Source organism: Chaetomium globosum, genomic scaffold, assembly GCF_000143365.1.
Source record: "Chaetomium globosum CBS 148.51 scaffold_4 genomic scaffold, whole genome shotgun sequence".
In the NCBI taxonomy this organism is placed as follows: domain Eukaryota; kingdom Fungi; phylum Ascomycota; class Sordariomycetes; order Sordariales; family Chaetomiaceae; genus Chaetomium; species Chaetomium globosum.
Genome location: NT_165979.1, coordinates 3,221,930 through 3,244,701, shown reverse-complemented (window position 1 = coordinate 3,244,701; position 22,772 = coordinate 3,221,930). Strand labels below are relative to the sequence as shown.

The 22,772-nt window shown below is 57.3% G+C and overlaps 8 protein-coding genes and 1 non-coding gene across 9 annotated transcripts; 4 read left to right on the top strand and 5 right to left on the bottom strand.

Moving 5' to 3' along the window:
• Window positions 1-366: 366 nt before the first annotated feature.
• Window positions 367-465, top strand: CHGG_11318. Its single transcript has one exon. It is a non-coding gene; the product is annotated as a tRNA-Ile (tRNA).
• A 557-nt stretch (window positions 466-1,022) lies between these two features.
• CHGG_04773 (uncharacterized protein) lies at window positions 1,023-4,710 on the bottom strand (the record flags this gene model as incomplete). The annotated part of the gene is made up of 4 exons (XM_001223986.1): window positions 1,023-1,815; window positions 1,876-3,055; window positions 3,111-4,156; window positions 4,460-4,710. The coding sequence occupies 4 exons, from the start codon at window positions 4,708-4,710 to the stop codon at window positions 1,023-1,025; spliced, it is 3,270 nt and encodes a 1,089-aa protein (XP_001223987.1).
• Window positions 4,711-7,000: 2,290 nt separating this feature from the next.
• On the bottom strand, window positions 7,001-8,048 carry CHGG_04772 (uncharacterized protein; the record flags this gene model as incomplete). The annotated part of the gene is made up of 3 exons (XM_001223985.1): window positions 7,001-7,308; window positions 7,416-7,959; window positions 8,037-8,048. The coding sequence occupies 3 exons, from the start codon at window positions 8,046-8,048 to the stop codon at window positions 7,001-7,003; spliced, it is 864 nt and encodes a 287-aa protein (XP_001223986.1).
• Window positions 8,049-10,392: 2,344 nt separating this feature from the next.
• Window positions 10,393-11,910, top strand: CHGG_04771 (uncharacterized protein; the record flags this gene model as incomplete). The annotated part of the gene is made up of 1 exon (XM_001223984.1): window positions 10,393-11,910. One exon carries the CDS (start codon window positions 10,393-10,395, stop codon window positions 11,908-11,910), a length of 1,518 nt encoding a protein of 505 aa, XP_001223985.1.
• A 530-nt stretch (window positions 11,911-12,440) lies between these two features.
• Window positions 12,441-13,544, bottom strand: CHGG_04770 (uncharacterized protein; the record flags this gene model as incomplete). Its single annotated transcript, XM_001223983.1, has 1 exon — window positions 12,441-13,544. One exon carries the CDS (start codon window positions 13,542-13,544, stop codon window positions 12,441-12,443), a length of 1,104 nt encoding a protein of 367 aa, XP_001223984.1.
• A 1,458-nt stretch (window positions 13,545-15,002) lies between these two features.
• On the top strand, window positions 15,003-16,643 carry CHGG_04769 (uncharacterized protein; the record flags this gene model as incomplete). The annotated part of the gene is made up of 1 exon (XM_001223982.1): window positions 15,003-16,643. One exon carries the CDS (start codon window positions 15,003-15,005, stop codon window positions 16,641-16,643), a length of 1,641 nt encoding a protein of 546 aa, XP_001223983.1.
• A 742-nt stretch (window positions 16,644-17,385) lies between these two features.
• On the bottom strand, window positions 17,386-18,680 carry CHGG_04768 (uncharacterized protein; the record flags this gene model as incomplete). Its single annotated transcript, XM_001223981.1, has 2 exons — window positions 17,386-17,840; window positions 18,485-18,680. The coding sequence occupies 2 exons, from the start codon at window positions 18,678-18,680 to the stop codon at window positions 17,386-17,388; spliced, it is 651 nt and encodes a 216-aa protein (XP_001223982.1).
• Window positions 18,681-19,560: 880 nt separating this feature from the next.
• On the bottom strand, window positions 19,561-21,296 carry CHGG_04767 (uncharacterized protein; the record flags this gene model as incomplete). Its single annotated transcript, XM_001223980.1, has 5 exons — window positions 19,561-20,652; window positions 20,712-20,987; window positions 21,054-21,091; window positions 21,142-21,175; window positions 21,228-21,296. The coding sequence occupies 5 exons, from the start codon at window positions 21,294-21,296 to the stop codon at window positions 19,561-19,563; spliced, it is 1,509 nt and encodes a 502-aa protein (XP_001223981.1).
• Window positions 21,297-22,212: 916 nt separating this feature from the next.
• CHGG_04766 (uncharacterized protein) lies at window positions 22,213-22,671 on the top strand (the record flags this gene model as incomplete). The annotated part of the gene is made up of 1 exon (XM_001223979.1): window positions 22,213-22,671. One exon carries the CDS (start codon window positions 22,213-22,215, stop codon window positions 22,669-22,671), a length of 459 nt encoding a protein of 152 aa, XP_001223980.1.
• Between the last annotated feature and the right edge of the window lie 101 nt (window positions 22,672-22,772).

Here is a 22,772-nt window from a genome sequence, read left to right as displayed (position 1 = left end):
GGCCCATGGAGAGTAAAGATTAACACCCCGGGCACTCAACCGCTATTATTATGTTAACTCCCATCAACTTACTCCCGCACTCTTGGTATGTTTTTTAGCATGGACCTACCTACAATGTGTATGACATCTCATACCCGGGCTGTCATCGAACCGGTCCGTCGCTCTGCAATTCCATTTCCCAAGAACCATATAAGCATTAATAGTGGTAATGTTCTTATCACATAGTCCAAATAAATTAACTAAAGTGTATATGCCATCAAGTCACCCGTCACACGAAATTGGAACTTTTCAAGGTTTCCTCCCGAAGTTTGCAGCAGAGGCTACCACTTGGGCTCAAGTTCCACAGCACAACTCCAACAATTATCAGCCCGGTTAGCTCAGCTGGTTAGAGCGTCGTACTAATATAGCTCCTAGTGGTTATACTAAGTAATGCGAAGGTCAACAGTTCAATCCTGTTACTGGGCATTTCCTTTTGCACTTTTTCCGACTTTTTTACGTCTGTCTCTTCACATATTTATTTATTATCTTCTACTCTTCTGGGTTTCTTTTTGCCTTTGCTCATTTATCAGGGACAGAAACAACTGGATTTCGACCCCAACCGGCACGGTGTCGTCGTTCCTGTTGCCCCCCGGGATTGAGTTGCCCCCCTGCCTCCTGAAGCAAGGTGCTCCTTTCTCACAAAAAAAAAACATTTTAAAGCGCCCAAGATGTGTCAAGAGTGGTTTTGTATTCCGCTACCCCCCCGCTATCCGACCCGTTGAGCGTCGCAACCCGCCAGTAACCAAGTTGAGGTATCATACATACATTCAGACATTATGAGATCTCCGCCCTCCATCCCTGCTCATGCAACCATCAGAACGTAACGACATCCCCCAAAGTAAAACAAACCCAACCCAAACAAATGGTACGTATGTATGTACACACACCCCGTCCTTCAAAGCTGATCCATCGGCATCCCGCCCGTGGCAACCCCCATGAAATCCCCCAAGTCACTAAAGTCAAAATCCATCTGCTGCATCACATCAGCATCCATGGCATTCATCTCCGACGGCGCCGAGAAGTCCATCCCACCCGTCGAAAGCCGTCGCAGCTCCCATCCCAAACCCCAACCCCAACCCCCCATCCAAACCCAAACCCTGCTGCTGTTGCTGATGTTGCTGCTGCTGCTGCTCTCCTCCCAGCCCCTGCCCCCCCTGGCCCCCCTGGCCCCCCAACGGCAACAACCCCAACCTTCTCCTCATGACCTCGCCAAACCGCCCTAACAAGACCTTATCATCCGCGGGCGTCTTCAGCACAGCCCCACCCAGGAACTGACGCGCCCGCTCGCGCAGCGCCTCGTCTGAGGGGAAGGCGGCCGCGCCCCCGCCCCCGGCCAGCACGGCGCCGGTGACAAAGTCGGCGAGGGCGTTCTCCAGCTCGCGCGAGCAGAATACAGAGGCCGGCGGGTCGTGGCGCGTGGGATCGCCGAGCCCGCGCACGAAGCGGTTGGCGGTGGCGCCGGCGGCGGGGATGGGCTTGCCGCCTTCGCGGATGGTGATGTTTACTAAGCCTGATGGGGTGGAGTTGGTGGTAGTTGTGGTGGTGGTGGTGGTGGAAGTGGTGGTGGCGATGGTGGGGAAGGGGGTGAGTTGGTTGGCTGTAGCTGAGCGAGGGCAGAGATAGGGCGGGGAGAAGCCCGATCCGCCCTGGGCCATGTTCCAGGCGAGGGTGTTGGGGAGGCCTGGAAGGGTGGGGTCGGTGAGGAGACCGGCGTCGCGCTTGAAGCGGCGGAGCCATTCGAAATTGTCGGCCGCAGTTTGGTTCCAGGGATCGTCGCTGCGTGGTTGTTAGTGGTGAGGGGAGAAGGGAAAAGGGGGTGGGAGAAAGTCTGCTTACTCTTCGTAGACGATCCATCGAGCTTGGTGTTGGAGTTCCTCGTCGCTGGGGACGTGGCAGTTGGGGTTGTTGGGCGACATGGTCGACGCGATCCATTTCTTGAGCTCGCGTGCCAGGCGCTGGTAGCAGTTGGCGTCGTTGAGGTAGAAGGTGCGGCTAGCAGGCTTGTGGATGGGTTTGTGAGATGCGCCGCTACCACTGCCGCTACGGCTACCACTGCCACTAGAAAAAGGGGACGGGGTGCGTAAACCGGAGGAACCCCCTTGAGCAACGGACGGCCACCACAACTCTGCCGTCGTAGCAATGGGTAGCGGGGCATTGCCCAACAGGTCACCGGCGGTGGAACCAGCCACGTGCCGCTGCTTGAAGGCTGCCAGCCAGATTGGATCGTCGGCGGCAGTCTGGTTCCAGGCGTCGTCCAACTCGTAAATGATCATACGAGCCTGCTTTTGCAAGTCGGCATCGGTGGGTTCCACACCAAGCGTCCTCTGCACGCGTACGTACTCGGCGAGCTCAGACTCGAGCCGACTGAAGTTGTGGACCGTCGAGTCAATAGTGGACGGGTCCTTGGATCGCTTTCCTGGGTCGGCGAGGTCTTCAGACCGCGGCAGATGAGCCCGCTGCCGAAAATCGGCCAGCCATTCAGTCGAGCTCGAGGCTAGGCGAAGCAAGAGTTGGACAACGTGGTTGGATGATTCGCGGGAATTATCATCCATGTGGCGGATGATTTTGCAGGCTTCAGCCTGCAGCTCACTATCCATGGCGGTCAAGCCCAGCAGACGCCTCGCCTTGACGTAGTCGTGGAGCTCGGCCTCCATTGGATCAAGCTCGAAAATGTTGGTCTTGCCGTTGATTCTGAGCTGCTGCCAGCAGTCGATCCCCTTGACCCTGGTCCACCTCGCCTCTTGTGCCAGGCGATCAGACGAGAATATCAAATCCCGCAGCCATGAGACTTTGGGGCTTTCGGTGGCGCCTGGAACATCTTCTGCGTCGTATATCAGAGTGCACGCAGCGCGCTGCAGTTCCTCATCCGAGGGAGGCTTGCCCTCCCTCTCACACCAGTCATCAACGTAGAATGCCAATTCTGATTTGATGAGCTCGAAGGCATGTCGTGCCGAAGCTGTCGAGGGTTGTGATGCTTCGTAAGGATTTGGCGAGTTTCTTTCGTCGTGAATGAGATCTTCTACAAGTTAGCCATGGCCAAAATCAAACAAAGAACACGGAGCAAGACATACAGGGAGGAATGGAATTCTCGACCATGTCGAGCACGGGACTGTCGAAACCCCAGCCACCCTTCCAATCCTTCATGGATTTACCCTCCTTGAAGTGGGCGGCGAGGTGGTCGATACGGATGGACCAGGTATCCATGACGGTGCCGCAGAAACCGCAGCGGGATCGGATCTCGGGAGTCGTGGCTTTCCACTGTTCCATGGACCATCCGGTGAAGTTGGTGCCGTGGACCAGCTTCAGGTGCTGGCGTAAGTGGTCCTTGCGATAGAAAGTGCGCTCTCCTATGGTCCGCTCTTGACAGGCCGAGTAGTTGTGGCTGTCGATGTGTGCTTCATCCGGGTTCGGGTCCCCACAGAAGACGCACGACATTTGCCCGTTCTCAGGGTTGAAGGCCTGCGCACCGTTGGGGGAGCACACCCATCGCTCAAGTGACAAATGTAGCGACTTCTCGTGACGCTGCCAGTCGTGCTTGGTTCTGAAAGTTTCGGTGCAGAAAGTACACTGGAAGGTCTTGGCCGGGCCAGTGTGGGTGGTGGTTGTGGCGGCTGGGGCCTTTCTTCTCCTCCGCCTGCGTCCGCGGGGAATCGAGCTTCCGGAGCCAAATGAGCCGCGAGATCCGTAGGAGTAGGCCGACGCACTCGACTGTGAGCGCGATGTGTTGGCACTGCTGATGTTGGAATCGCAGAGCGAGCGGCCAGAGCCGTCGTCAGTGAAGTTTGCGCTGTAGGGGCTGTTGAGACCGGAGGAGACGCTTGAGGCGGAGTTGACGGCGCGAGCAATAGCCGTCACAGACGCGGGTTCGTTCTCGGGGGGAGAGTGTTGCCAACGCTGCAGCGGATTCATGTGCTCGAGCGATCCCGGGGTTCTCCGTCTCTGGGGGATGTCGATGGGGTTCGCCCAACTCCGCACACCGGGCGACGTCGACCTTTGGCTGACGGCGTTCTTGTTCCTGCGTCGGGTGTTGGCGAGCCAGTTTGTGATCTGGGTCTTGCTGAGGCCGGTCTGCTTCTGGAGCATCTCCTTCTCCTCATCATTGGGATAAGGGTGCTTGCTGTGTGTCGACAACCAGTTCTTCAATATCTTGACAGACTCTCTGGAGAAACGGGCGCCAACTTTGTTCTTCGGGCCTTCATTGGGGCAGGCGTTATCGGCACCGGACGTGGATGTGAACCCCGGCATGTCGGTGGCAGAAGACGGAGTGACCTCGCAGTTTTTTCTCCTCCCGGAAGCATCCTAGGGGTGGTTCTCCCCAATAACCGGGCCATGGAGTTGGAAGGGAAAAAGGCACGACAGGCCGAAGCTGCATTTCACAACGGAGGGCGACGCAGCTTGTGCAGTAGCCCTTGTACTGAACCCTCTGGGATGCGCTTGCACTGGTAGCCACCCAACTGGCAGTTGTGGCACGGGGGCTTCGGCCATCTCCAGGTGGTCCTCGAAGGTCCGGGTAGATCTGTCGGTGGGCATGGGGATCTCCTCGCTGAGGTTCATGGTGGGCGAGACATTGTTCTCAAAGTGTTGCAATGCCCAAAACGAGAAGTCATCGCCAGCGACGTTGGCCAGCGCCAGATCAATGTCGTCCAGCTGCTGGCCAGTGGACGGCAGCATGTCGACGCCGGGGATGGGCTCCGGGTCGGCCTGGTCCCAGTTGACAAACGTCCATGTCTCCAAGTATGCTGACAGTAGGGCGCTAGTCGGCCGAAGCGGAGAAGGGCGTGACGGAGTGGCCAACACCGGCTCACCCTATGTCAACCGGGAGGGAAGGAGGAAGTACCTGTCAAACCGGTCAGACCAAGGGCGCACAAAGAGGGACCGGGATACATTACTAATATTCACGCGCGATTCTCCTTATGTGGTGGCTACAGGCTGCTCGGAGTGGTGGCCGGCAACCTGTATATAAAGGAGGCAACGTTGCCTGCTCACTAAGTCCGATGTCCTGTCGTCGTCGGTTGGCTTGAGAGGAATCTAGGAACCGAGAACGATAAGCTAGCTAGCAATGGGATGGTTGTCAAGAACAACGTAAGCAGAGAGACGGCCAGAATTGGAGGGAACAGTTTTTATTTCAGTGACAACCCCCCCAATTCCGGGCATGGACATGTGTTCTTGTTCGCATTGTTGAAAGCCAGTTCCCACCTCCTTCAGCAGGCTTTCCGCCCAGCGAGAGTCATGGGTACGGGAGAGGATTGCCAGGGTTGCAAAAAAAAGGTGGGCTCGCGCCTTTCGATTGACATGAAATGCCAGTGGAGCGAACCAAAGCAAAGACCAGGTTGGCCCCAGAGTGGCCCAGGCCCACAGGCAGCCAAGCCAGTGGCTTGCAGAAGAGGACCCTTGCTCTTGCCCTGTCACCGCCCACGCGGCCCCGCCTGCTACCCCGCCATCGCGGTCTGGGCAAGAGTTCGTGATGCAGCTTTCCGCGTGCAAGTCCACTCAGTATTTCCCCGAATCTCACGACTCCACTATCGAATGCCATGGCTAACCCCGACTGCGTTCCGTCTTTTCAGCCCCAACAGCCGGAATTGCGTAATATGAATACGCCAGTTCGGCTGACCGGCCTGGAGCGAAGTGATAAAGACCAGGCTTGCCGCCGTTTCCCACGTGTCACAGGTCGAGGCGGGGTTCTCGCTGTCTTGGGGTCCTTTTCTCGTCCGATGATAACGAGGCGACATCCGACGGCGGGCCGAACTGGGCAGCCAAATGCTGCATCATGAAACGAATCCGTCTCCCCTTCCACCTCCGTTCCCTCTCGGTCTTGTTGGCAATGCCGAGGGCACCAGGAGCAGCAACCGAAGATAGATACCCAAACTTGAACTGAGCAAGTTCTTCCTCCCGATGTCGGAACAACAAATGACACCTACCTATATATCACACGACGCTCAATTCCCTTTCCGATCACCATTGTCCGTGGCAGGGCTGGGACGGGAAAAGGTGTTCGGTGCAGTTGCTCGTCGAGGCTCAATTCTGCCGCCACTCAGCTTACTCGGCACTCGAGTTACACCGATTGATGATGGTCGCGTGTGGGGGGTGGTCAAAGTGTATTTTCCAGGAACGGCAGGTCGCGAGTCGGCCCTGGCTCCGGGTCCGGAGCATGTCCGGGGCGGAACCGAAGTCGGCTAGCATCGAATCCGCTGTTTTTAGGACTATCGATTGCCGAACCCCGTCTGGTCGGTTATGCAGTTGGAAGATGGTGGCTCTTGGTGTTGGGGAAAGAGAGCAAGTTTGACGTCGCTTGTTTAGTGATCGGGCAAACGCAGGGGGTTTTGGTAACTTTGCTCAGGAGCTCGCGTAAGAGTGCCAAGCAGTCCAACTCCTCCCCGGGGAGAGTTGCAAAAGTTGAGGAGCAACTTCCTAGGTTTTGCAACAGGAGCTCAACAGTAAGTTTACGTATTGTAAATCTCGGGCCGAGGCCAATTGAACGGTCTAGGGAGCAACTCGCCACCCAGGTGGTTCTAATAGCATCGCATCATATTCTCGGTCTGGAGCCAAGATCGGATAACTAGCGCCCGGTAAGTCGCTTACTCAGTCCCAACAGGCACCAAGAAATGCGCACAGTGCGTGATGCCTGCAAAGCCAACAACACCATGATGATATCTTAAACTGAAAATAAATTAAAATATTCCGTTTTCCCCCATTCCCAAATCCCTCAAAGTTCATATCGGCATCAAAATGCAAAAATAACAAAAGTCAGCCAATGCCCCAAGCTCCTTCGCTCGAAACAAGAATAAACCGCAGAGTCAAACCAGACAGCCAAAAACCAACCAGCCGTCGCCATTTAATGGCATTCCTCGCTGCCGATAGGTAGCCAACCCAAAATGGATTTGCGATCTTCCTCGCGATCCATCGGGTAGGTAGGTCCTCCCTCCAACCCCCAGCCTCGATCCTCCATCAACCTCAATCCCCCTCACACCCCCGGCGTAAAAATCGCCGCATGACAATCCACCCCAATCTCGGGCACATTCAGCCCCGTCTCATTCTGCGGGCCCCCCTTCAGATAACAATTCCCGGGGGCACCCCCGCGCTCGGCCGTCAGCTTGTTGGTCCAGGCGGGGATGAAGGAGACGGCCTGGCAGATGGCGTCAACGTCGGCGCTGGTATTTCCGCCATCGCTGCTGTACGTCGCCGGCACATACTTGGTGTAGGCGGCGCACGCGTCCATGCACGTGCCGAAGTTGGCCGTGAAGAGGGAGAGGAGGGGCGGGTTGGGCGCGTCTTTGTTGCAGTAGCGCGTGAATTTGAGCGCGCCCGAGGACTGGTTGTTGGGGGTTATGATGAGGGAGGGGAGGGGGTGGTATGGTGCGAGGGGGGGTTTGGCGTACCGGAGAAGGAAGGTGTATAACGTCTTTTCGACGCTGTCGAGGTCGCTTGAGCAGCCGTCGTCCATGACCGCCTGCGGCGGTGGCTCCGCGCCCGGTCGCGCTGGCTGTGGCGGATGCTGCTGACGCTACTGAGAGCGCTGAGGGCGTCTAGGCTGGACGAGGCCGCTGCTTCCGCGCGCTGCGCTTCGATGCCTGTCGCTGCGGCCAGACCGATCACGGCGGCCGAGAGGATGGCGATGATGCACGAGAGGATGAAGACGAGGAGGCTGCAGCCGAATATTGTCCTGCCGGTTCGGGACGGGGGCTCGGGCTGGGCTGCTGCGGGCTGCGCGGCCGCGCTGAAGGGTGATGCGACGGTCTGGCCGCCGTACGACGACGGCGGAGCCGGGACCGCGGGGTGTTCTATCTTAGGCGCCGGCACCGTCGGGGGATCGTAGGGCTGTGAGTAGTATGGCTGCGGTTGTTGGTAGTGGTGGCCGTATCCGTGCGACACGTGCGTGACTTCCGGGTAGTCTTGCCGAGCCGGCTCCAGGCCCGCATGGAACTGCCCAAGCAACGGTCAGCATTGGTGGACCCTCCGAGTGGATGCCGGGACGGCCAGGACCGTCCTGGTGGTCTTACCCCCGAGGCCATCTTGTGAGGCCCTTACGAAAATGTCGCTGGCATGAGCGGAGAGTTGGGACAGTGGTGGAAGAGATGGTGAGTTAGGAAAACGCGGGCGGAGGTGACGGAGAAAGGTTAGGAGTGTGTGGCACAGGTTCGAGATTTACGGCCCATGCTCCCTCATTTTGGGTCGGAAACTTGAGACCGTGTCACCCTGAGACAGGGGTTCATTAGCACGACCCAGCCAATGGCCGAATGCTACAGTCAGCCGCAGTGCTCGCGAGAAGGTTTTAACTCCGAGCGCGGCATGGTGGCACCAAAGTTCCTTCGTCTTTTCTTCGTCAATGTAAGTTACACTAAATTCTATGTGCTCTGTAGGGTAAGTTTTGATGATGAATGGTTCTGTTGATGGGGGGCTACAACTTGGTGTTGACATCAAGGATCGCCATCCGAAAGGCACGGATTATTAATTGAAGGATGGGGCAGCGCCAGCGATGAGCCTCACTCCTGGAGTGAGCGGCCACCTATTTTAAGGTAGCTTTAATAAAACATTATCAATGAAAATAATCATTAGAAAACAAACAATCGCTGTTCCAGAACTTATAAGCGGTGATGATATGAATGAGGATCGAACGTTGTGCAGCTCCCCCCTGAACCCTTTTCCTCTAGCATAGTTAGTCTCCAGGTCTAAATCCAATTTCAAACGCAACCCTCAAAGTTGTATCCCGGTTTCTTACTCTCTAATAAGTACTGGTCCTTCGATCCTGCGAGGATAATCAAGAGGACTGTGATCCCTGGATCGGAGCTTTATATAAGCCCCGCTCTGAAGATCAAACATTAAGAGCAGGAGGTCTAATCCGTGGCGGAACTGTATTGTGTCAAATATTGACGACGCAATAGAATACTAGACAAGGATGTGCTCATGATCTTAAAGTATTAGGCACATCCAACACTCGAGCACCCAACAACAATTCCCATACCCAACACACAACCACCTATCTTAAACGCAAGTAGCTTAACTAGGGGCCCAAGTACCAACCTGAAGATAGCCAGTCCTCCTTTCACCCTCCCCAACAACCACCACCCCAACCACACATAGACAGCCCTCCCAACCCAACCCCCTTAAAGTCACCCCCCGACTGGCACAATATTCTTGCAGCTGGGCGCCGAACGCGCACGTGCCGTACTGAGCCAGGGTGTGGTGCGCCGTGTCCCACAGCGTCCACGAGCCGTCGCCCGCGATGTTGTTCGTGCAGCTACCAGCAGTCGGAGACCAGGTGGTGAGCCGCCACGGGATTGGTTGGATGAAGGTTGAGTCGTCGCAGTCGATTGATGGCGCGCGCGGCGAGCTTGGGGGTGATGGTGGGGATGTTGAGGGCTTGGAATGGGGTTGTGTTGGTAGCGTTTGATTTTGGAGGACTGAGGTCGATGTCTGGCTGGTGATCTACAGAGATCAGATCGTTGTAGGCCGACGTTGGTGCCCTCGTTATATTGGAAGTCTCTTCTCACCTCTCGGCTGAACGCTTCCAGACCCCTTGGAACTTTTGTGCTACGATATTGAATCTTTTGAAATGTCTGCAATGGGATGGAACGGGCCAAAGACTGAATGATTAGGGGTTGAATCAAGTGTCAACGAATTACAGCACCACAGAAGCTTCGGAGGTTGCCCCGTTTCGTTTGTGGCGGCAGGGAGACCAAGGACTACATAGTATCGAGGCGTACGTAGGTAGAGGTCTTATGTCTTTTGTAGCCTGCAGTCACGGAGTCGGAAGTTCGTTTGTAACTTGACAATCACTGTAGATAGTTAGAGGTCGGCGGCTCCAAAACACCGTCACCCGCGTCTACTCATTATGCCAAAGTACCTAGGGTGCTGTCGCTGATCACGGTTATTCGGTGACAGGCCACAGCCTCACAGGTGGTGGACGCAGCTTTGCGCCTTGCTCCCGCGTTCTTCTCCTCGTCCGTAGCAGCCTTCAGACCCTACTATCTAACTATAGCAACGAGCCCTAGTCGGTGATAAGCAAGATGGTCTTGAGCGAGAATCTCCGGCCGCAGTAGTTAAGCCGATCCTCGAGCAACGGGCCGAGGGTGTTAATAGCTTCATCGTGAGATGGCAGGCGATGCTACGAAGTGAAGGAGGCCCGCCGTCGCATAGAAGTTAGCCTGCTGGAAACGCGGGCAATGACGGGAAGCGCTCCTACGGCCCCACCTCGTTGCGTGCAGCCAGGCGCTCGGCACCGAGCCATCGAGCGGATCCAATCCCCCGCACCGTCGTTATCCCTGCAAGCCGCTAGCTAGGTAGTGGCGAGGTACCTAGGTGAATCTCTTCAAAACGGACTTCACGAAAACCAAGCCACAACTCGCAATCGTAACCATGTCGAAAAGCAAAAACAAGAAGAGAAAACAAAATGACTTGGCCAGCAACCTGCCAAACAAGCAATTCAAAACGACCAACAAGCCGATTACGCCGCCGCTCGAAGGCGACCACGGCAGCGATGACGGCGTCAAACCAAACGGTGGCGAACCCATGAGTGTGCACGCCGTCGTCTCACCAGAGGAGCTGGAAATCGCGACTGAGACGCTCGCCGAGCTCGCAAAACATCCCGCCTTGCTCAAATCCCGAGCCTGCAAAGACCTCCGCGTCGCCGTCTGGGATTTCCGCCAAGCATGTCCGACCGGCCTCAACAGCACCGGAGCCACTTCTAACTTGACCGGCCGCATCACCGCCGCTCTCGCCGATGGAAAATTCACCGACGCCAAGGTCCTCCTCGCTGAGATGAGAATCCGCGGCGATTCGCCCAAGCTCGGCGCCCTCTGCCGCTGGGTGCGCGACCTCGACGTCATCAGCGGCGTCTCCACGGGCACCCTCCAGGGCGAAACCCCCACTGGGCGCACCGCCCGCGACAAGGAACTTATCAGCGTCCTCGACGGCGTCCTCCGCGTCTGCGGTGTCATCGATGCTAACCTTTCCGCCCACTTCGACCCCTCCTCCACGCCCATCTGCGTCCAGGAAACCTGGGATCTCCACTCCCTGTCCTCCGCCCCGACCCTCCAAACCCATGCCTCCGTCCTTGACGGCTCCATCTTCCTCTCTGCCCCGCCTAACCTCCGCGAGTCTCTTCGCGTCATAGAAACCACCCCCGGGCCCCTCCGCAAGCCCCCCAACCACCACGACGCCATCCTCTACACCACCAAGCCCGGCGGCGTTCCCCTGTCATCCGTCTCCCCAGCCATAACTTACCACCACCACCCCGTCGTCCCCAACCTCTCTCTCGCCACGGGCGTTCTCTCCCCCGCCGAATGCCAAGCCATCATCGCCGCCGGCGAGACCGCCACGTTCCTCCCGGACGCGCCCCTCCGCGAGGACGGCGACGTCTCCGTCCTCGCGCACAACTTCTACTGGGTCGTCGACCAGCCCTTCCACGACACCCTCTGGTCGCGCATCTCCCCCTTCGTACCCCGCACCGTAGACGGTCGCATGGTACGTGGCCTGAACCGTCGCTTTCGCGTCTATCGCTACGTTCCCGGCGCCGAGTACCGTGCGCATATCGACGGCGCTTGGCCGCCGAGTGGTATCCTGCCGGATGATACGTATGTGTATGATGCGTCGCCCGAGGGCCGGAAGCAGAGCAGTTTGTTCACGGTTTTGATCTATCTGAATGATGAGTTTGAGGGCGGCGAGACGACGTTTTTCTTGCCGAGCGCGAGGGATGGGGTGTTGAATGCGTATCCGGTGCGGCCGGTCATGGGCGGGGTGGCCGTTTTTCCGCATGGGGATACGAGGGGGGCGCTGTTGCATGAGGGGACGGGCGTGAGGAAGGGGGCAAAATATGTGATTAGGACCGAGGTGGAGTATGATGTTGAGGCGACGGTGGGAGTGGTGGGGGAGTAGAGGGGAAGGGAAGGCGATGGATAAGATAAAAAAAAGTTTTGAATTTTGTTGTTTTGCATACCTATATGAAAGAGTTGCATGGGAAACACAGGATGAGCGAGAACGGAAACAAAACGAGAACGGAAACAAAACCAGGACAGAAATACAACCATCGGAGTGACCACCCTGCGAAGCTTCTCCAAATGAAGCTTCACTTTTCCCGTTCCGTTTCGATCTCCACGTCATCCTCACACCGAGCCTTTCGCCTCTAATCTCCCGGGCACTGTCCACACCGAACAGCATCCCAAACCACGACACACGTTGTCTGTATGGAATAGCGGGGCCCATCTTTCACCATCATCGCATCACTTGACAGTAAGGGTATCATTCTCATTACCATGGTTCCATGGGCCACTATTAGTCCAAATATAGATAACTTCAATCATCACCACGTGGGCGGCGACAGCAAGTCGGCGTGCCTGTCCGTGTGTGGCCACCGCCGCGGCGGGCCATGAGGGGCCACTAATCCAGCCGAAGTTGCGGCCGTCGTGTTATTTCTTGCCCGCGATCTCAATCTCATTCCCCGGACCGTCGTCGTCACGATTCGCCACGGTAATGGAGACCTCGCGCGGGGCGCGCGGCCGGTACTCCTCCACCCCCCTGATGGCCGCCTTCCCCAGCCCGCGGACCTCGGCCAGGGCCCGCTTCTCCACATCGTCCACGGCGTGATCCACGGCGCTGCGCGCGGCGTCACGGCTGTCCTCAGTCGTCTTCTCCATCTGCTTCGACATCCTGGCGAGCGTGTCCTCCAGGCTCCGCAGCTTGACCGCCACGTCGTCCGACTTCTCCTGGATGCCCCCGGCGGCGGAGGTGGCGTGGCCCGTCAGCTTCCGCAGCTTGTCGTCGAACCCGCGCAGCTTGCCGGCGATGGCGTCGGCCTTGGTCCGGTCGACGCCGATGTCGTACCGCCCCGGAGCGGCGGCGGAGCTCTTGGCGTTGTAGGCCTCCGGGTTGTTGATCTCGACATCGCGCTTGGTCGTCTCGTACATGTCGCGCACGGCGTCGATCTCCTCGTGGACGTCCAGCGGGCAGCTCTCGAGCGAGAAGTCGCGCTCGCGGTGCTCGACAAACTCGCGCACCTTCTTCCACTCGTCGGCGCAGTACTTGAAGCGGGCCGGGTAGCCGGAGCCCTTGAGGTAGGTGAGGAAGCCGGCGATGACGGTGTTGATGGCCCCGAAGGCGGTGATGGCCCTGTTGTTGGCGCTGGCGGCGCCCATGGCGGTCAGCGACGCGGCGACGATGATCTGCAGGAAGTAGCACGCGTTGATGACGAGCGAGAAGATCTTGTAGTTGCTCTTTGCCGTCTGCTCGTTGTGCACGACGCGGGCGTAGAGACCGACGTTGTCGGCTGGGCGATGGGCGGACAGGCTGAACCCCAGATGCGGTGCTGCTGTGATGCCCAGCGTTAGCCGGAAGAGCGCCAGGGCATCGTCGGCGGGGATGCGGTTGCCCGTGTGGATATGGCTCGGCGGCAACGTCGATGATCCAAAAACAGACTCGGCTGTTGTTGTTGCTGCCTGTTCTTCGTCCGGGCGAGCCTTGGTCGGGCGCCCGCTCGAAAACAGGCCAAGGACAGACCGCACAAAAGACGCCATGTTGTGGAATCCTTGAGAGAAGGTGAAATGGCCGCCAAGGGTAGAATAGAAGGCGCGGACCAAGTGGGTGCTCCCGGCTTTTCAGCGATCTCCCCATGCAGTTTGCCCGCCGCGGCGATGTCGCACATCACGGGCTGCATTCTTCCCGAACGCAATCCCCCACTCCCATCATGTCGGCATCCCTAACCCGGGTAGATCGACGGCAGGCCAGTGGCTGCTAGCTTGATACCAGGGACTGTCCGGGCCGCCATTCGCGATTGAAAATCTATGTGGTTAGGCTCATTGGATACTGGCGAGACTGTCAGGTAACCTTTGGCGACGATCAATTTCCTGTGGGGGATGTTCAGCTCAGACTCTGATCGCTGCGATTACGGGATTCGGTTAGTGGGAAGGACTGGCCCGCTCCAAGGCCTTGTCGGGTTGCAGCAAGCTTGCAGCACTGACCGCAGATTCCCAAAGGAAGAAAAAGTTCAACAACGTGGGTGGGGGGAGGGGGTTGCTTGTGGAGGGCGGGTTCAGGAACCCTGGACACCTTTTCCCCCAACCCATTCAAGAGATGCGCTGGAGTGCCCGTGTGTTAGGTACCTCGAGGATGCATCCAGAAACATGTCATCTGAGGTCGAAACACGCCGCGCGAGATGCCCGAGTTAGGGCTGACTTGGCGTGAGCCTAGACCAGCCGACTTCTGGAGTGGATGCAGCGATGCAGGGATGGAGCTCTTGGCTATCGGGTTTTGTTACAAGACGCAAGCCACCTGCATGTATGTAAATTAATTCCCACATTTTGGGCAACAATCGCAGGAAGCTCGAAGCTGCGACCCCCAAACTGGTTCCCGGGCGGGCCGGCACTGCTAAATCGATTACACAGTATACGCTCCTCCCGCTTCCCCACAGAAGCGGCAGAACACGGCGGGAACCCCGCAACACAGTGAACCCTTGTCGATCTGACCGCCGCTATCCGATTGTTAGATTGACATCCTAGTTTCTCGTTTCCTTTCCATGACACCAGAAGAAGAAAGTGAAGAACGTGAAGAACAAGAAGCGAGAGGAGCGGTCTGATCACTGCGGCACAAACCCCGGCTTTCTGTTTGAGAAACAACCCGGAAGGCAGTTGCACTTTCGCGGTTACACGAGGAAACCGTGCTCTGATTTTGGCTCGGCGTCGTATGCAGCCCCTTCCCCTGCTTGACAGCTGCGACAATCCACGTTTTGACATCTGTGGTCGCGCCCAGATGCGGTGCAAATGCGCTTAACGAACTGAATCTGGTTCGGCAATAGCGACATAGGCTAGGCAGAGCTCTGCGCATTAAGGCCCACCATCGCGCCGTTCCGACCGTGTCTCCCCTGTTCCTCCCTGGACCTTCACGAGCATCGTCAGGAAGAGTATTTGTCATGGATAGGAAGACTTGGACTTGACATTATTTGCCCCTGGAAAACACACCTGAGACCGAGATTCGCCATGCCGACATACCTCTGCCACGGTTTCCGCTGGCAGCGGCGGAGTGTGCGGGTGTATGTGATATTGCAGAATCTCGACGACGCATCCCCCGAGTGGATAATCCCCGCCAAAAGCTCACAATGCATCCTCAAGTCCTTCTATGAGGTCTTCGAGTTCCTCCCCTACTGCAGCCCTAAAAGGGGCCGCTACACTCCCACGCGGGAACTTGATAGTGGCGACGACAACGACCACAGCCGTGTTCCCAATTCCTCCAATGGCTCAGCCAAAGCCCGCAGTCAGAGCCGCGGCCGTGATCGCTCTCAAAGTCAGAGCACACATCAAAGCCGCAGCCAGAGCCGTGCAAACCATCAACAACCATTACGATCCCTTCCCGCGACTACCGACGACTCCAGCAGCGCTTCCATCTCGGCCGAAGACGACTTCAGCGCTCAGTCCTGGTCTGCCATCAAGCTCCTCGAGGAGTACGATCCAAACGACTTGACTGCCGTCTCACGGCCCTACGCCTACGTGGCCGACTATGCCGTGCGCATCGACTTGTCCTGTTCCATAATCGACGAGATCGCAAAGTACGAACAGAAGCAGCTTCAGAGCGCCCACCCTGCCGTGTCCATCCCATCCGGGGAGTCTCCGTCCGGGGGCCAAGGATGGTTCGAGGACCTTCGCGATCAACTACAACACGGCGAGGAATTACGTTGGTATGTAGTCGTCAATAATGACGAAGTTCGCGATTGGGCGGACGAGGGATCTGAAAGTGCAACTTCCTCCGGGCCACCGGAGCGTGGATACCAGCATCAGCCGGACCAAACATACCAGCATCCATCTCAACAAGACTCCTCTCATCCTTCCGAATTTCAATCCCAACATCAACCTCCAGACCGCCCGATACCGTCACGAGAGCAGAGGCAGCACCATGCGCAGTATATCCACCAGCAACATATTTTTGAGGGCAGCGATCGGGAAAAGGGCCAAGTGCAGGAGAAAGTGCCAATGGAACGGGTCAGCCAGGAGGGGAAACGCGGGCGACAGCAGCAGAAGCAGCAACAACAATTAGTGTTCGGAGAAAGCGACCAACAACGAAAACAAGACGAAGAGAAGCGACAACAGCAGTTGCTTTTCCAGAAACGAGAGCAGCAACGGAAACAAGATGAGGAAAGGCGGCTGCAAGAGTTGGAACAGAGCCAGCGGCAACTGGAACGAGAACGGGAGGAAGAACAGCAGAGGCTAGCTTGGAGAGAAATGGAGCTCAAAAAGGCACGCCAACGGGAGCGAGAGCGGCAGCGGCAGAGGGAGAGGGAGAAAGAGCTGGAGCGGGAACGGGAACGGGAAAGGGAAAGGGAGCGTAAGAAGGAACAGGAGAAGAACCGGCCGCGAGACCACATCCCACCACAGACGAACGGGATAGACACCAATGGAGAACCACCAAGGGTACCGGAGAAAGATTTCTTCTTCCCCCGGCCCCCGACCGCAAAATCGAATGCAAATACCAATACCACAAGTACACCACCACCACCACCACCACCACTCCGACCGAAAATATCCCTCGATTTCGGGAGACCAAAAACCCCGGGAGGGAAAGGCGGCGGGTTGAGGAGGCTATTCTCAAGGACGAAAGTGCCAATAGACGGGCGCTTTTCGCCTTGACGGATGGGGGAGGGGGGCATCTCTCTCGTCCGAAATCCTTCTCAACCGAGATCGGCGGTCAACAGACGCCATGGACCAGTTGTAGCACCGCATTTGGGCGGCGGCCATTGATACCCCATCAACCGCAAGGAATATTTTTAACGCACCATTGTTCCCATTCGCTATGAGTGATTTCTGTGCCAGACAGTACTACCAACATGAATCCCGTGTCATCATCCCTCATTGGCAAGCAAGCAAAACTCACCGATTCCCAGAAGTTGTCATGTACCGTCCCGAACAGCGAAAAAAGCAAGAGACGCCGGCCATCCATAAAATCCCCTTCCTTCTCCGGCCATGCCAAAATGCATCTAGATAACAAAACACAAACAAGACAAGACGCCAAACCCACCAGCCAAGCCAGCCCAAGCAGTTCGCCGATATGCAGCGCCCAAACCCTCCGTCCCCCTCTGGAAAGCCAACCCAGCGCCCTTTGCGAAAGAACAACAAAACGAAAAAAGCTGATCGACCGAGCCGGTTAATCATGGGTATCATGATGCACCACAACCTGTCCCGCCCCTTCCCTTCCCTTCCGTCCCGTCCCATCCGTTTGCCCATAACCCCCCTCCAGCATCCATCCCCAACCTGCCCTGCCTCCTCTCAACCGGCGACGCGGCTCCTGTCATGATACCGGCGACCGGATACCACTAACCCGCCATCCAAGGCAAGCAGTCAGCGGGCCAGGCCAGTACGTGAATAAAAAAAATCAGCAGCAACCCCTCCGGCCCCTGCCCCTGGGATCACCATTCCGCGCCCACTCGGCCTCCTCCTCTGCCGTCCCACCAATAACGGGCGAAAACCCCGGCGAGAACAACCAACTGCGGCGATCCCTCCCAACCCGAAACCCCGCCCTCGGATTCCCATCAAAATACCCCCCACCACCACCGCCCCCACCACTCCCATACCCATCTTCCCCACCCCACCCCGAGCCATACTCCCCCCCGCCACCACCACCGCCATGAAAGCCATCCCCGTTCCCAGCCATCGCCCCCGTGGCCGCCAGCGCCGCGGCCTGCATCTTGCGGTTCTGCTCCACCAGCTTGCGCGTCACCACGCGAAACACCTCCTCCACCCCCTCCCCGGACTCGGCCGAGATCTCGTGGCACGCGTCCCACCCGACCTCCTGGCCCCAGAATCCGGACGAACCGCTTGCTGCTCGGGCTGCGCGGCTCACAGCCACCGCCGCCGCCACCACCACCACCACCGCTGGTAGGGCCAGGGCCAGGGGTGGGGGTTGGCGTGTTGGTCATGCTGATGCTCTGAGAGAGCCAGCCGCCGGCGCTGGCGGACGGTTGGGGTTGCGGGGTGGTGTCGGACGAAAACGACGGCCCGCCGGCGGTGGGGGGCGGGGTGGAGCCCATGCCCGGATTGAGGTTCTCGGCGACGTAGGCGATGCAGCGCTCGAAGGGCACCTCGCGGCGGGACGGGTCGCGCGCGACCAGGTCGGCCTTGGTGCCCACGACGTGCAGCACGATGTCGGGCGGCAGGTTGCGCCGCAGCTCTGTTAGCCACACGCCCATCTCGGCGAAGGAGGCCGCGTCCGTGATGGAGTAGCAGAGGATGCAGGCGTTGGCGCCTCGGTAGTAGAGCCGTGAGATGGAGCGGAAGCGTTCTTGGCCGGCTGTTTTGGAGGGGGCGGGGATACGGGTTAGGTTAACTGGGCGGGTGAGGATTGGGGGGTGGTGGGAAGGTGGTGGGAATGTGATGGGAAGGTAAGTGGTAAGAGAAGGGGGAAAGGAATACAAGTTGGGTGGGGGGGTGGCTCGGTATCGCGGGGTAAAGGAGGGAGAGGAAAATGAACTCACCAGTGTCCCAGATTTGCAGGCGCACAACCGTGTCGGTATCCGTGTCAACAACACGCTTGGTCAGGAAACTAGCACCGACGGTCGACGTGATTTGAGACGGTGTAAATGCGCCTTTGCAATATCGCATCACCAGCGACGTCTTACCGACCCCCTGGGAGCCGAGCACCACGATTTTGGCCTCTAGTGACGACGACATGGTGTGGGTTTGTCTTTGTAATCGATAGCGACAACCTACGATGTCGATCGGTTGGTTGCGACAGCGACAACAACAACAGCCCGCATGCGGTCGATGCGATGCAATGTGCGCGCGCACAAATGCATGCGTGAATAGGTCAAATAACCCTGCGCACGTGGATACTCTTGTGGTTGGTTGTTTGTGTAATTAACGTTTGGTTGGTGTTCGGGTTTGTTGTTGCACTCGACGTTGCACGCACCAAAGTTCAAGATGGTTTCACCTCCGAGGCTGTGCGCGGGGATCTGGATCGCTATCAAGATGACAGGCATGCAGCTGCCACAGTGATTTGATTCGGTGGCCCGTGACCTGATATGGGACGTTTCTGTGGGCCGAACCTGACGTCACCGGCTGTATGAAGCAGAAAACAGGGGGCCGAAGGCCGAGGAAAAGCGAGTTTCCCCTGATCTGAAGTGAAGTGTATACTAACTAACTAGTTTCAGAGTTGACCTTGCACTTCAGCTGAGTAAGAGAGTCATCTCCTGCCATTGAGTCCCGAAATATTTAGGTTGGGGGGTTGCCCTTTGTACCGAGTTCTTGCATACCAATGCGGCATTGTGTAGTCTTGAAAGAAGCAGCCCATGTTTGTACATACAAACGCCAGGTCACAAGGTCGACTAAGCCCCCCTGATATTCTCTTTTGGAAGTGGAAGGCTGGCGCCAACAATGCCACCCCAACACGTCGCCTCTAAAAGCTGAGCTATCAGGTTCCTGGGTATGAGGAGTAACTAAGTTTGTAGAAATGACAATGAACCCCCTCTATCCAACAGGGTTTATCCAACAAGAATGGGACGTTTTGCATCACTTTCTATACACATGCCCCAAAACCAGCCCCTACATCTATCTACAACTTCGCCTTCTCGGGCTTCTCCCCCGTCACAGCCAGCCTCTGCGACGGATTAACTAGCGGGTCATAGACAGCATGAGCGAGCGAGTCCGAGGGCGGCGAGGCGTGGTTAAACAAGCTCCTCGCATCCACCATGCCGGGGTTCAGCTCGGCGATAGTCCGCGCGCCGATCAGGCGCATGCCCATCTCCATCTCGTCCTTGAGCAGCTGCATGGCGCGGTCGACGCCGTCCTGGCCGTAGGCCGACATGGCGTATAGGAAGGGGCGGCCGATACCAACGCCCTTGGCGCCGAGGCAGAGCGCCTTGAGAATGTCGGTGGCGCGCCGCACGCCGCCGTCGACATAGATCTCGATCTTGTTCTCCAGTCCCAGCTCGCGCAGCACGGGCATCGTCTCGGCGAGCACCTCGATGGCGGAGCGCGCAAACTCGAGCTGCCGCCCCCCGTGGTTGGACAGCACCACCCCCTGAACGCCGGCCTCGGCGGCCTTGACGACATCCTCGACGCGCTGCACGCCCTTGAGCACGATGGGCATCTTGGTGATGGAGCGGAACCAGGGGATGTCGGCCCAGCTCAATGACGGGTCGATGAAACTGCTGATGGCGCGGGCGGCGCCCTGGCTGTTGTCGGTGGCTTGCCCGTTTTGCACGTTGCTGCCCTCGTCGGTGAACTTCATGCGCATGTCCTTCTCGCGGCGGCCGAGCTGCGGCGCGTCGACCGTGATAAACAGGCCCTTGCAGCCGCGCTTCTCGGCGTGCTGCACGATGCGCTGCGTGATGGCCCGGTCCTTGTTGACGTAGAGCTGGAGCCACTGGACCTGATCGGGAGCGGCGGCATCGACGATGTCGTCAAACGAGCACGAGGCGAGGGTCGGGATCATCTGGACCACGTTGTGCTTGTGCGCGGACCGCGTGAGGACCACCTCGCCCTCGACGTGGCCGAGCTTGCCGAGGGCGGTGGCGGTCACGTAGAAGGGGATGGAGCAGGGGGTGCCGAGCATGGTGGTAGAAAAGTCGACTTTTTCGACGTCGATCAGTATGCGCGGGCGGAACCAGATGCGGTGGAAGGCTGAGTGGTTTTCGCGGAGCGTCTGAGTTTGGGTTAGTATGAGTACACGGTGTGTGTAGTGTGTGAGTGAAGCTGACTCACAATCTCGTCGTCGGCTGCGCTGGAATAGTACCCCCACGCTGTCTTCTTCATCACTCTCCGCGCGACGGCTTCGAAGTCGAGTAGGTTGTAGCACTGCTCGAGGAGGGGCATCTCCTGGATGCGCTTCATTCGTTCTTGTTCCTCTGGCGATTCCTCATGCTTCTCCTTAACCACCGTCGACATGTCTACCGGGCCGAGGTGTTTGGACTTAGGCAGGTACTTTTCCAGGGTGTCAGGGGGGTGTATCGGGTCGAATTCTTCGGTCGCATCTTTGCCCTGTGGGGGTCAGCAACAATAAAAGCTAACATATCATCTGTTGCTTAGGGTTACGGGGTGTCTCACCGCATATTTGAGGATGATCTTCGTTCCCCCCGGGTGTTCTATGACTGTAAGCCTCTGTCGTGATTTATGAGACGTATGAATCGCGTACCAGGTAGGAATTCTGTGACATCGTATGCCCTCCCCTAGAATGGGCTGTCAGTGGTGATCTATCAAAAAGGGGAAAATGCGGCTTACATGTACAATGACCCAGCAGTCATCCGACTTGTTGTGTTTGGCAACCTCGACGCCTGTTAATTGCGCCATCGTGAACGGTCTCCGAAGCCGGGCTGTGCCGAAGATATTGGGATAAATTCGATGTCAAGAATGACAAAAAGTTACAAGATGACGCAGCAAGTGGCGTGAACGGTGTGTGCGTGCAGGGAGATTTCTCCAATGGCTTCAAAATTAAAGTGAATGTAGCTTATAGGTATGGATACAGTGATATTAATGTGAGGGAATACAAATGCCGAGGAGAAGAGAACCCGGTCGTTTCATCAGGGTGGCTGGCGCGAGACGGATTGAGAGCGAAAGAACGAAGTCGGGAACTGATTGATGAATACACAATCCGTCTCGGGAATATCCCGAACGCATTTGCCAATCCGTCCTGCATGTGTGGCCAGTTCGGCCAAGACTGCGGGGAGTGTGGAGAGCTCCCGACCCCACAGTACCGAGGGACCCGTTGGTCCGATAGTTACAGGGGCAGGCAGTTGGAGAAGCTGTAATTTACACGTGAAATTGAGAACGTGATTCCGAAGTGTAATTCAACAGATCAAGTCCGACCACCTCGGCACCTGTGGCCGCCTTTGGGACCTGCTTCTCAAACGGCGTCTCAGATCTTACTCAGGCTTCCACATAATAATGAGAAAACGATATAATAATCACCTAACCTCTGACAACTCGGACTTCATCTGGCTGACACGCCACAAAATGTTGCCGTATCAGTACAATCCAAGATGCGACATATGGCCGCGGCCATGTCGTAGCCTATAGCCACCGTACCTACCCAACTAACATTAGAAATCTGTTATGTATAAGAGCAGTCAAAGTAGCACAACATACGCATAGTCTTGTTTCATATTAGTCTTTCACCTTCTATAACTCTAAACCCAATTCAAGTCTACTCGAAACCAGTTGAGACTATCCCAACGCCAACCCCAACCGCCACTAGCAACTTCTCAAGATGTCCTTCCTCAAGCGCAGAGGCCGGATCCCCCCCGGCACCAAGGTTAATCCCCCGGAGCAGCCGCCGCCAGCACCCAAATTCCCCAACGAGTACAAGCTCCGCATATACTGCACCGCCTGCAACGCGGCGCCGGGCAACGGCAGTTGCTCCACGGCAAAACAGCTGACATCCAGCCTGCCCAACCGCATGGCGTACCACGACCCCAACTACACGGGCACCTTCCTGTGCCAGTGGGAACTAGGCATCGACTTCTGTTCCGCCAAGGCCAAGACCGCGCCCACCACCAAGGCCGCCGTCACCGAGGTGCTGACGCAGGCGTGTGGGACCCTCAAGCAGCCCGGCGCGGCGGCGCCGGCGGTGCCGAAGAGGCTGGAACCGTTCAAGGTCGACGATTTGCTAAATGGGTTGAAGGCTAAGGGGATTGCCTACAAAACCACGCCCTCCGCTTTTCTCTGAGCTGTTGCATGGTGCATATTACGACACGGCTGTGCGCAGGTGTCGTTCTGAGCAACAATAGACTGAGAGTCCATCTCCACTCCACTTGTTTCACTCCCTGT